The sequence below is a fragment of the Ammodytes marinus genome (genome assembly GCF_949987685.1).
Source record: "Ammodytes marinus genome assembly, chromosome: 2".
NCBI lineage: Eukaryota > Metazoa > Chordata > Actinopteri > Uranoscopiformes > Ammodytidae > Ammodytes > Ammodytes marinus.
This window is the reverse complement of record NC_137231.1, coordinates 11698849-11710839: the sequence shown is the minus strand read 5'-3', so window position 1 is coordinate 11710839 and position 11991 is coordinate 11698849. Positions and strand designations below refer to the sequence as shown.

Sequence of the window (11991 nt, the reverse complement as noted above, 5' to 3'; positions counted from 1 at the left end):
TACAAAGCACCTTCCACTGTTGGCTGAGCAAACAAGCAGCAGTTCCCCCGGAAATGCCCATGCAGTAGGCTACCGGTATCTGTTTTCAGGACTCCGTATTCAGAGATAAACGGAGAGACCGCATTGCTGCTCCGAGATTGAACACCCACCCCCTCCTCATCAAAACACGCACAACCACGCCCCCGGAGGCACGCGCACAAGCGCAGGCTCTCAGACACACCTCCTCCTTGCTCTCCATCACACACAAACACACTCACAGTCAAAGACATACGCGAGTGTGAGAGCATCGCGGGGGGAAAGCAGACAACATGTAAGGTAGCAAGAAGGACGGATGTGCTCCGGGAGGCTCTCGGCAGGTGCGGAAGGAATGAAGCTGCCCCCTCAAGGAGAACTGGCTGTCGCTTCACCATGTCCACCGCATCCGATCAACTCACTAGTGGCGAGACGGTAAGGCCCCGCATTCACTCTCCGAAATCCCACATCACCAACTTAGCCCAACTCATTCTCCCGTTCTGATCTGTCCTAGTTTGAACCCGCTGCATTTTTTTCTTTCGATCTCCACACATGATGTTATTCCGAGCTCAAAGGCATTAGGTCAGCCCCTACGGGTGGAGGGCCGTCCGTGCCGCAGCACCAAAATAAATGGGGTGCCCAAGTGCGTAACAGGCAGCAAGTATTTGGTAACGCTTCAAGGCTGAATGCGACTCGGTGTGGCCCCATGGGAGGGTTTCGGGCTAATCTGCATCACCTTTGTTATTGTCTGGAAAACCTTACAATATAGCCTAGAATAGCCTATAGCCTTCAAACAACTGGATATGAGCCCAATTAATATTAGGCCGCATACAGAACCAGAACCTAATGCTACAACACAAATAGTGTAGTCTATTCACAAGCCTTTCCCCTATGAATATGTTCTTATAATTTGATAATGTCAATAGAGTCACACTGTAATTCACTGGTGTGGTTTGCCCACCCAGGGAACATTAAAATAAACCCACATTGAGTAGGCCTATGAGTCCAGGGAAATTGTGCCCTCAGTGTGCAACTCCAGGAGTGTTTCATGGTTCCTTGGCTGTGTGCTGTAGCCATGGAGACAGTACATGGCATGTGGTTTTATACTTGTGCTAGAAAGTGTAGTCTCTCTCTATTGAAGAACATTCTCAGACCATGAAGACGAGAAGAGGAGGGAATGCAGCCTCCTGTCCTCTCATTTAAATAACACATCTGCTAATTTTGTATTATCCTTAACCCTAGAAAGTGCAATTAAACCCTTCTGCAGGAAGAGACTTGTAATGTTGGACTTCAAGGTGTATCTGTGGGGTCAGTAGAGATGTCAATAGTGACCTGTTGTAGACCTGCATAATTCATTCGGATGTTTTATTAATCTATTGTGGCATTTATATACTGCGGCATTCCTATTGGGACTTGTTTAGTAGCTTTGCAGGGCAATTCTTTACAGTATCCTAGCAAACCCATAAATAATGGGAGCTATAGGCTATTAATGTATTAAAGCTGGGTAGCTGTTTGAGATATTGTAGTGCTATACTCACCATTTACATTCTACACCTTAACAGTGCTATTTTTATACTATATAATAAAGTGAAGCTTTATCAAGGGCCATGTAATCTTGCTGACCATTATTAATCTAAACCTGGGAGAACAAGATTAAAACTTAGATTGCTTTAGGTGACTTTTTTCCTATTTAGTGTCGTATAGCGTGAAAATCAGAGACACAGAATTTGACTCAGATTGTATTTGTTTTATAATGACATTTTGCCATCAATAAGATACTAGTGTAGCAGCGTTAATAGTAAGCTATATTTTTAAGAACAGCAGACTTTTGGAAAAAGTTACATTTCCGAAGGATTTGAAAAAATTGTCAAAATTGCTCCTCAATACAATCGAATCCCTCACTACACTGTTATACGAGTGTGCATAGCACATCAAACGTGTGCCTTGAAGTAAGCCTATTCATTCAACCTTAACACATTCTGTTACCAGGAAAATTCTAAATTTAGGTTATCCATCTTCTTGCTAAAAACGAAGTCATCTGATCTGTTATTCACATGTTTTTTTTCCACACAGATAGCCATTCATGCCAAACCAAATTTTTTTTAAATGAAATAAATAATCATTGTTTGTGTCCAACTGCAGTTGCACTGTATTTTTTTTAATAAATCAGCTAAATATGCATATGAACATACAATTCAAAGGAGTCAAGCAAAGCAGTGAAAAACAGTATTGGTTGGTCTGTCGAGGTTTGATTGTGTGTGCACAGACGTGATATTTAGGTGTGCTGTGGAGACATGACAGGGAGATGGTTGGTCAGTCCTCTCTCTCCACGAAGAACAGATGGTAACTCAGGGTTAGCTCGTGAGTGGGTGCCAACAAGAAAGCCCATGTGTGTGTGACACATAAATCCATTGTTGAAATGAAAGCGTTTTGTCCATGATAATATTTGAAGGCCTTAAAAAGTCACTGGATGTTCTTCAATCAGAGATTTATAGCAGTTGTCTGTATATTGTTTATTTACAAGATGTGACAAATTCAAATGATTGAATCCTTAACAGCACAGATTTTTCAAATTTAGATAACAGTACAATTCAAATTAATTGTGGTAGAATGTCACACACACGTTTTTTTTTTAAATTCTCCTTTAACAATAACCCTAATAGTTAGCAGTGCAGGACAAAGTCAAAGACTTATTTAAGCATGAGTTTCTCTATTTAAAGATCAGTTTTAGTGGTTTGATTAGAAACTACCTCTTAAATTATGATACAGTAACTCAATAGCTCAGTTTTATAATAATGACTGGTTGTCATGTTGCTGAGACAGAGCATTGTATTGTGTCTCTCGCCATAAAATGAACTTCTTTGGTAAATGAATAACTATGGCTCATCAGATATAAAGTGAAACTACCCTTGTTATCTGCCTCTTTTTAGTAGCACATTTACCTCACATCTTTACATTTAAATGGAATGGAAGTGTTTTTGTTTTCATGTATCTCTTTCTTCCCACAGGCTGTGTTGATCTTGAATCACACTGATTGGAGAGCATTGCAGTTCCTTTAAGATGACACGTACGCATCCCCCTGATATACTGGCATCAACTCTATATCGGGACTTTACTCTAAATCCCCTTGCTGACCGCTCTGTTTCTCTCCACTCCTCCCGGCAATGTGACTTGAAAATGATTGACAAACCAGAAATCATCAACAAAAGACACTGCCGTAGCTTTGACTTCATTGAGTCACTGGATAACCCACAGTCCTTCTCTTCCTCAATGCAGTACCCTAACAAGAGAACTGATCTTCAGACATTAAACAAAGATCTAATGTGGAATGGACTAGACCAAACGGGGCACCTTCGCTTTTCCTCTCCTGATCTGTTCAACACCAGGCAGTACCAGCAGCATACCGCCCATGAAAAAAACAGCCATTTTACATGGGCAGATTCTAAAAAGAGGACAAGATCTAAAAGCGCTCCAAGAGTTAAGGCCACTCTCACGCCTGTGCCCATCTCAGTGTCACCTCCAGGAGCCAGGAAGGGGAGGGATGCTGTGTCAGACACTCTGAGGACTTCTGAAACGTATCGAGAATCCTACCCCTCAAACAAGGCTTTTTTAAATGATGTGCATCCCATCAAATTGCAGCCTCACACCCCACTCTATGTCTCAGACTGTTTTGACGAGGATAAACGGAATAAACCAGCCGTAACCCCTCATGTCAGGTGCCGTGTGGACATTAAGCCAGATGCTGCTGTACTGCAGCACACATCTAGGCAGGTACCCAATGTACGGCCTGATCATCTTTGGCAGAGATACTCCCAGGCCAGTAGCAGTAGAGGTTTGTATGTACCAAGACAGACTGTCTCCTCACCAACGCCCACTCCGAGCGAATGCTACAGTGGAGACTTTAGACAAGGGTACCACTATACCACCAGCGTGTCTCCAATCTCTTACCAGCATCTAGACATGCACAGAATGCAGTCACCAACAACACCATATCTAAGTCAGGAACAAAGAGCTTACTCAAATCCTAACATACCCACCAAGTTTTTCTATACGGAGGACCCTGTTCGGTATCCAGTCCATCCCTATTCTAGAGCATACTATCAGGGCGATCGCTCCAGTCTAACCAGCCACGGTAGTACAATAACTAGTCAGTACGATCCAAGGACTCGATGGGTGCACACCCTTCCTGTCAGATCTTACTACACTGACAACCTTTCCAACAGAGATCCGGCTCACTCTGTGTACAGTAGGCCTTACTCCACAAGTGAGGCTGGGTCATACTTTTCTCAGACTCCACTGTCCAGACCTTTCTACGGAGACGAAAACCGTTTCAATCCATACCAAACAAGTGGCTCAAGGTTTGTTTATTCCAAACCATACATTTCTCCTGAGGAGCAGTACATTCAATCAAGGCCATATCATACAGAGGGTCGTCGACCCCCTCGTATGTCCCAGGCCTTTTCAGATGACTGGTATCGCTCAAGTATATCTGGTTACTCTAACCAGTCCTCTCAGCACACACCACCAAGAGTAAGGCAAGACCCTTGTGTACCCCCGTGGTTTCCTAACAGCTGTGGGGAAACAAGCAGACTAGGAGCCGAGGTCAAAAACCACTCCAAGTCTTGGGACAATATTCTGTATGCACAGCAGGACAGAGAGCAATCAGTGCCTCGTGGACGGAGTTATGAGAACTTGTTTAACCAAGCAAGGCATGGAGCATCCTCTGATGTTACGTCTCAACCTGTTATACTTAACCTTTCAAGTTCACCAAGGCGCTATGCTGCCCTTTCGCTCTCTGAAACCTCTTTAGAGAGGGGATCAAGCAATCCGTGGAGAAATACCAGGAGTGGGAACTGGTATGTTACTCCAGAGATCACCATAACAGACAATGACATAAATGCAGGCAACAGCAAGCGGCGCGATGTGCACTCTGTCAGTTGGGATATCATGGACGGTGACAAGACACCATCTCCCAGAGGAATGCCTCAGAAGCAGCCAGCAGACACAGTGGACATCACCAAAGACAGGAAACACAACAACTTCTCCCTTCAGCAGAGTCTAGAGCAACTGGACCAACTCCTGGCTGATTTGGTCGTTGATTACAAACCACCAACTAGCAGAAAGTCTAGTGTAGACCTCATAGACCAGCTAAAACAACTAATAACTGAAGACAATGACAAAGACAGAGGATCTTTGGGACTTGAAAACTTAGGTTGTTTGAGCACACAGCTCCAGTCCTCAAAATCTAGCCCTGACACAATCAAAGACCCTGATAGCGGATGTGATGCTTTACAAAGGAGTGCCGAAGAATGTTCTCCAGACCACAGCACAGATGAAGATGACACTATGACGTGTGCTAACAAGAAGTGCAACCGGATTGAGAGTATGTTCAACGCCTGCTTGTATTTCAAATCATGTCACAGTTGCTACACCTTTTACTGCTCACGAAATTGTCGGAGGGATGCCTGGGAGACCCATAAGGAGACCTGTCTGTACGGTCGTGTCAGCAGTGTGTGTCGACATAGCCTGAAGTTCTGCAGAGAGAATTCAGAGATCCACAAAGCATTCTCTCGCATTGCTAAAGCTGGATACCTCTCGAGAGGGAGAGGCATTCTCTTTCTGGGTTTTGCTAATCCAGAGACAGCTGACAACTTCCTGCAAGTTGGCCTCGAGAGCCTCCTCATGTCTCCCACATACTTATCGCTCAGAGAGCTAGATGGCTTCAAGGACAACCTGGGGGAATACTGCAGGGAACTGCAGCTGGCAGGTAATGAGTATGACCCCAATGAATGTTTCCTTCTGAATGTATCCGTTGCTGTTGGGGAACTAGTGCCTAACAGACCTTCACCGAGGGTCCCAGCGCCAACAGTTCGAAAATATGCAAAGGTGTCCTTGGCCTCTTCAAGCCCGGACAAAAAGGTGCTCAAGAAGGACAGTGAAATGGAAACTCTCATCCTCACTCCACCTCCCGGCACACCTGACATTGACAGGGAGGGGGAGGAGGGGAGGAAAGCCAGAGAGGTGTGCTTTGTCAATATCCAGCGTGAGCTCAGGACCAGGGGTGTCTTCCTCCGCCACGAGTACCCCAAAATCTATAACCAGCTGTGTGAGTTTGTGGAGAGCAACAAAAGGTTCACTCCAACGACAGTTTACCCAATAGACAAGAGAACAGGGAAACAGTTTATGTGCATGATCATGGCTGCATCTGAGCCAAGAACACTGGACTGGGTGGGTACCCCTCATCTCTTGGATGATATTATATAGTTTAGCACTAAATAGCAACGATAATGATGTCAGCTGCTCTAAATGTAAATATATTGTAAATACATGGTGTGGTACATACAATTGAACGTTGATATGGAAATATATGTATATGTGATCAATCTCTCTCAGTCTCTCTCTTTCTCTTATTTCTCTCTGTCGCCACACACTCACACACAAATAGAAGCAAACACAGATGGTACATATACAGACTTTTAAAGGTTGTCCATGTTGTTATTGGCTTGTTTTGATCCTGTTGCACTCAGAAGAGATAATGGCCTGCATGTAGACTAGGCACAAACCCAGTTATCAAGGTGTTTAAGATGTTAACGTGTGATCCGTGCAGGTTATGCCGACAATGTATGAAGCACATTATATGTATGAAGTACACATCTCATTGCCACAACATAATAGTTTGCTGAGCTAGGTCTCATATTTTAACGAAGAAATGTTATATCAGAAACTTATTTTATGACATGTTACCGTGGTTGTAATTTTATAACTGTTTATTAGTATTTAAGTATTATTTCTTCTGTAAATTGTAGTTGTGTGCGTGTTTTTTTTTATACATTTATCATGATTGCTATATTAGTTATTGTTTGATAGACAGAGAGGAACAATAAAACATTTTTTTTTAGTTTCCCCACTTCATTAGGAGTTTCACTTGGAAATCATTTCATATTGTGATGAGACTTGATGTCATTCTCGTTTACTGTAAATGGCTTTGTTTGAAAGTGGCCTTCAGTCGAAAAAAATTAAAAGCATTTGACACAAAGCAATGTATAGGCATAGTTTCTAAAGGCTTGCAGCTCTTGACGTAGTATGTCTGACTACCATTGTAAATGAATACTTATTTTGCTCAAAGCATGTTATTTATATTCAGGTATTTTAATATTGAAATAGCTTCTAATTCAATGTATTATGTTAATGAGAATCCATTTGATGCTTAGAAATGTAAGAGGTAAATAAATATATATTGAATATTAAATTATTTGAACATCATGACCTTGAGACCCATTGTAACAAATTACACAGTTTGTTCTGAAATAATATGCAATAAAAGAGCAACCTTAACATATATATTATAAAATCCTATTTTATTATTAACATTGAACAATCCCTTGGAGCCACAAGCTACAAAGACTTCGTTTGCACTAAAAAATAAATGAGAAAATGAGAATGTTCAAGCTGCGGCACAGAACCCATGTGATGATATGCCTGCTTTTATTGCAATTGTCGACTAATATAAGGTTGCTCTTTTACTTGATTATATTTATCTTTGTGCAAGACCTTCCCTGACTTTCTATTTTGTGATGTTTATAACCCATATACAAATATATAATAAATGGAATTTAACGAATGACCTTGTGGCTTTGCATTTCTCTTCCAGAATACTTCCTTATTAGGCATTTGATGTGAAAATGTGGAGAAAACAAGACAGTTCCCATAAATAGGACAGAAATATAGGTTTATTTAAACAAACACATAAAGACATAAGAATCAACAGCCTCTCTTAAAGGGTCCAAATGGAATATGCACAGTATATCAAAAATGAATTCAGATCATTCAAAACATGTGAGTTCAAATTTGGATGACAGGAGGCAGATGATGGTATAGCAATTAAAGAAGAAAAGGCATTGATGACATGCTTTGGTCACGCCTCTCCTGATCAACATCATGTCAATATATTGGCACCCTGAAAATACTTACATATATTATATTTATTTATTATTTACATATGATTTCTGTTAACAGTCATTATCTTTCACAGTAAAAAAAAAAAAGTTAAGACTAAGATGTAGCTATGTGGTAATGAGGTGTGGACCACCTCCAAGTTACTACTCCCAAGTTTTGGAAATAATTCTGCAAAAACATCGATAAACAACATGTCAATTTACATTGGTAAACTGATTTAGATTAAGATGTTTGTCTAACCATTAGTTGCTGCTTCACTTAAGCTTGAAATCTGAATGTGTGCTCAACACCTCTTCCATCCTTTTTATTTTCTGTTGAAGCACTCTTTTGAGGTTTGAATTGGCAGACATGTGGGGACTTTTCCTCTTTTCCTTTCCTTTTCACCAAGATTACTAAAATTATGCTGTTTATGCTAGACTTTGCTTACTCATGGATTGACATTTCCTTATATGTGTTTCTTCTATGTTATTAGATCACCACCTAGTGGAATAATGAATGAATTACATTTTTTATTTGTATATTTTTATATACTATATTTGGTATCTACCCACCTATTAAGAGCAGCTCTGTACCGACAATCATGTTCATAATTATCACACACACACACACACACACACACACACACACACACACACACACACACACACACACACACACACACACACACACACACACACACACACACACACACACACACACACACACACAGTTGTATGTGATTATATATATTATATAATGGGCACACACATCACAAAAACAAAACAGGAACAATTCTCAAATCATAAGGCATCATAACAAATTGCATTTCGGTTGGAGGGAGAAGGATGAGCTATTGTTATTCCCATGGTGAAACTGCAGGATGCGGCCCCGGCTCTGTTTAATTTCAAAAGCATTTATTTCATTAGATGTGTAAGCTCTGAGTGGCTCTGTCTCGGTTCTGAATATCAAGTAGCTACTTTTTACACTTTTATTTTCCAACCAAGACATACTGTTTTGGTCGGGATGGAGAGATAAGTGGTAGCCTATTAGCACACCAAATTTAGGTATTACAAAAGAAATATAAACTAACCTTCAGTTAGAAAAAGACATTATAAAATAACTTGCATGACACAACATTATGACAGAGTTACAGCATTTGGAGTCAAAAATCTCATAAAAAGGCTACGGACTGATATTTCAAAGAGAATATAAAGAACCCAACACTGTCAGCATGATGACAGAAATTACAACTTTCTATTTTGACAAGTGTGTGCACAAAATTCTACTTTAAACCCAAAGACAACAGTTGGCAAACAGACCTGAATTGAGGGGGTAACCATAGTTAAATATTTTAAAGTGGCAGATAATTTTCGACTGACAGTGGGTTCACATAGGCTATAATTTAGTATTAAGAAAACCAGTAGTCAGACAGGACATAGCCTATCTGTGGATCAGAAAACCACAACTATTTGGTAATAGTGTGCAGTTTTTCCACTTTAAACATCTGTATCATGTATTGCAATATTGTACCAAACCCTAACATTAAATCAATAAAGTAATGTAGTGTAGTGTAGAATGCCTGTTTCTAAATTGGTATATTATAATAGATAGCTCCCTTTAACAAGCTTGCGCGCATGCGTGCTGCGCATGTCTCCTCGTGATGACAGCGAATGACAGCACTGCTCGCTCCTGCTGAAGCTAGAGTGAGACGGCTAACCGCCAACAAACAACCCCCTTGACTCGGAAAATCTTCTGATAGTCTGTGTTTAGAGACACCGCAAACGACCAGTGAGCGTTTATCACGTTCGGTAAGTTGCTGAATGTCTGTTAACACGTTTTGTCGATCAAATTTGGTCTCTCAGGAGCTTGCAATCCAAGGCTAAGCTAACGCAGCTAACTAGCTTTATCGTTAGCTTACCCTGCCTGGCAAGCAATCGTCCGCCGAGTTTCACTTGGTTAACGTTAGCGGACCACCAGCTCACTGTCTGTTCACTCCTTCACCCAACAGGGCAAACAGCAGTCTGTGTTGACTTGTACCAGTGTAACGTTAACACCGGGCAGTCTACGGTTGTGTCAATTTCCTTCATAGCGCTTAGCTGACCTATGATAGTTCACGTTACGCCGTTTATTAAATATGATTCTAAGCTCGTCTGATCTGAGCCAAGTGGCGAGCGCTCAAAAAGCTAAATGCAACCTAACCAGTCTTGATTTGTTTTCTGCCTGTCTAAAGCTCGGTTGTCTATTATACAGTCTATGGTTAGTACGCCATCAAATAGAATAGAGGACAGCAGAAGACTTGCAACTTCACGTTAGCTGCACATTAAAATGTTTCAGATTTGTGTGTCAAATGTTCCAACACCATGCTTATGAGCCCATGAAGGAGATGTGTGAAGTTGCTGCTTAATAACATAACCATACAGACATAGCATTGTTGTAACGTTAAGGCGTGTACGGGCGTGGGATATAAAAGCATACTGTCATTTAATATCATAAATGTTTAAACGCTGGATATTACCGTTAGCTTTGTAGAAGTGAAGTGATGTAATGATCTCCCTATTTAGTCCATTATAACTGTAATAACTGGTTGTTGACAAAACATCAATCAATGTGGTTAGTTATTTTCTGAAGTTGCTTTAATGCTAAACATTTGCTGGTGGATACTCGTCAAATGTGAGCTTAAGCTGCTTTTCTCTGTTTTATATCAAATTGATAACTTTCAACTTTTTATTTATTAGTATTTTTTATTTTTTACGGTTTGCCAGATCACGTAACATTTCTTACAACATATTTTACGTGTTAAATACCACATCACATATAAAATCATGCCTTTTACATTATGGCTTCATCATACTCTTATACTTAATCAGATTGAGTGAGTCAACTGGACTTCCTTTTCCTCTGTTGTGATGACAACACATTGCCTGGAAATGGGCTCAGTGTGCTTCATGGTTTTAGAGTGGAATGACCAAGAGATCCCACACTGTTGGCATTGGAAGAAGTGGCTTTCTAATATCCACTCGGCTCATTTATTTCTCATACATAGTTTCATCTTATTTATTTATTTTTGGCTGGACAACGGTCATTTCAGTTGATACAGATTACTACATTAATAATCTTCTTTATTGCTACCGTGCACCATCTGCCTCCTTTCATCTGTTGGTCTTTACATGATGCTTTTGATGATTTTGGGTAAAATGTATTGGTCTTCAAGTTTCACTCTTTCATTATTTCCTTGAAGCCATTTCATTCAACACTGTAGTAGAGCTGCAACAATTAATCGAATAATCGATTATTAAAATAATCATCAACTATATTGATAATCGATTAATCGTTTCAAGTAATTTTTTTTATAAAAAATGTCCAAATTCTCTGATTTCAGCTTCTCAAATGTGAATATTTTCTGGTTTCTTTAATCCTATTATGACAGTAAACTGAAATATCTTTGTGTTTTGGACATAAAAATACATTTGAGGAAGTCAACATGGGCTTTGGAAAATGTATCAAAATTTTTCACCATTTTCTGACATTTTACGGGCCAAAACACTAATCGATTAATCGAGGAAATAATCAACAGATTAATCGATTATCAAAATAATCGTTAGTTGTAGCACTACGTGACTGTAGCTTGAATGTCTTGGGGGGAGGGGGGGGGGGGGGGGGGGAGGAGAAGGTTCGACCGACCCACCTTCACGGGTCCTTCACAGAGCCTGCTAGACTAAGGCTCAATGTTTACTTCTCCCCCAGTTGACAAGTCCCATGATCTTAGTTGGATAGGAATTTGCCCTCAAGGCAGCGGATGAAGTGACAGCACCTGTGGGAAACGTGGCTAAGTTCCATGACACTTGAGTTTACCCTACAACTCCTAACCTTTTAATTTACAATTTTGATGGACAACTGTAAACACATGTAATGTTAAATGCTGTAAATCCACCAGACGTTTTACGTCTATACACCCTGGGATTAACTACATATCCGAGCTGATAACAAAAACAAACAGTGGAGTTCATTCAGGCATTCCAGCCTAAACACTGTTTTCTCAAGGGA

The 11991-nt window shown here is 40.5% G+C and overlaps 2 protein-coding genes across 5 annotated transcripts in view; both read left to right on the top strand.

Moving 5' to 3' along the window:
• Positions 1-322: 322 nt before the first annotated feature.
• Positions 323-6403, top strand: unm_hu7912 (un-named hu7912). The gene is made up of 2 exons (XM_080038732.1): positions 323-447; positions 3021-6403. Exon 2 carries the CDS (start codon positions 3073-3075, stop codon positions 6274-6276), a length of 3204 nt encoding a protein of 1067 aa, XP_079894858.1. The 5' UTR covers positions 323-447; positions 3021-3072; the 3' UTR covers positions 6277-6403.
• A 3214-nt stretch (positions 6404-9617) lies between these two features.
• Positions 9618-11991, top strand: part of gapvd1 (GTPase activating protein and VPS9 domains 1) — a 28772-nt gene continuing 26398 nt past the window's right edge. For all 4 annotated transcript variants that reach the window (XM_080039385.1, XM_080039384.1, XM_080039383.1 and 1 more), the window contains exon 1: positions 9618-9755. The gene's annotated coding sequence lies outside the window, so the exon portion shown is untranslated. The remainder of the gene's footprint in view (positions 9756-11991) is intronic.

Bases quoted from the DNA above. Each gene is read 5' to 3' on its own strand.
- unm_hu7912 (XM_080038732.1), top strand. From the start codon at position 3,073: ATGACACGTACGCATCCCCCTGATATACTGGCATCAACTCTATATCGG.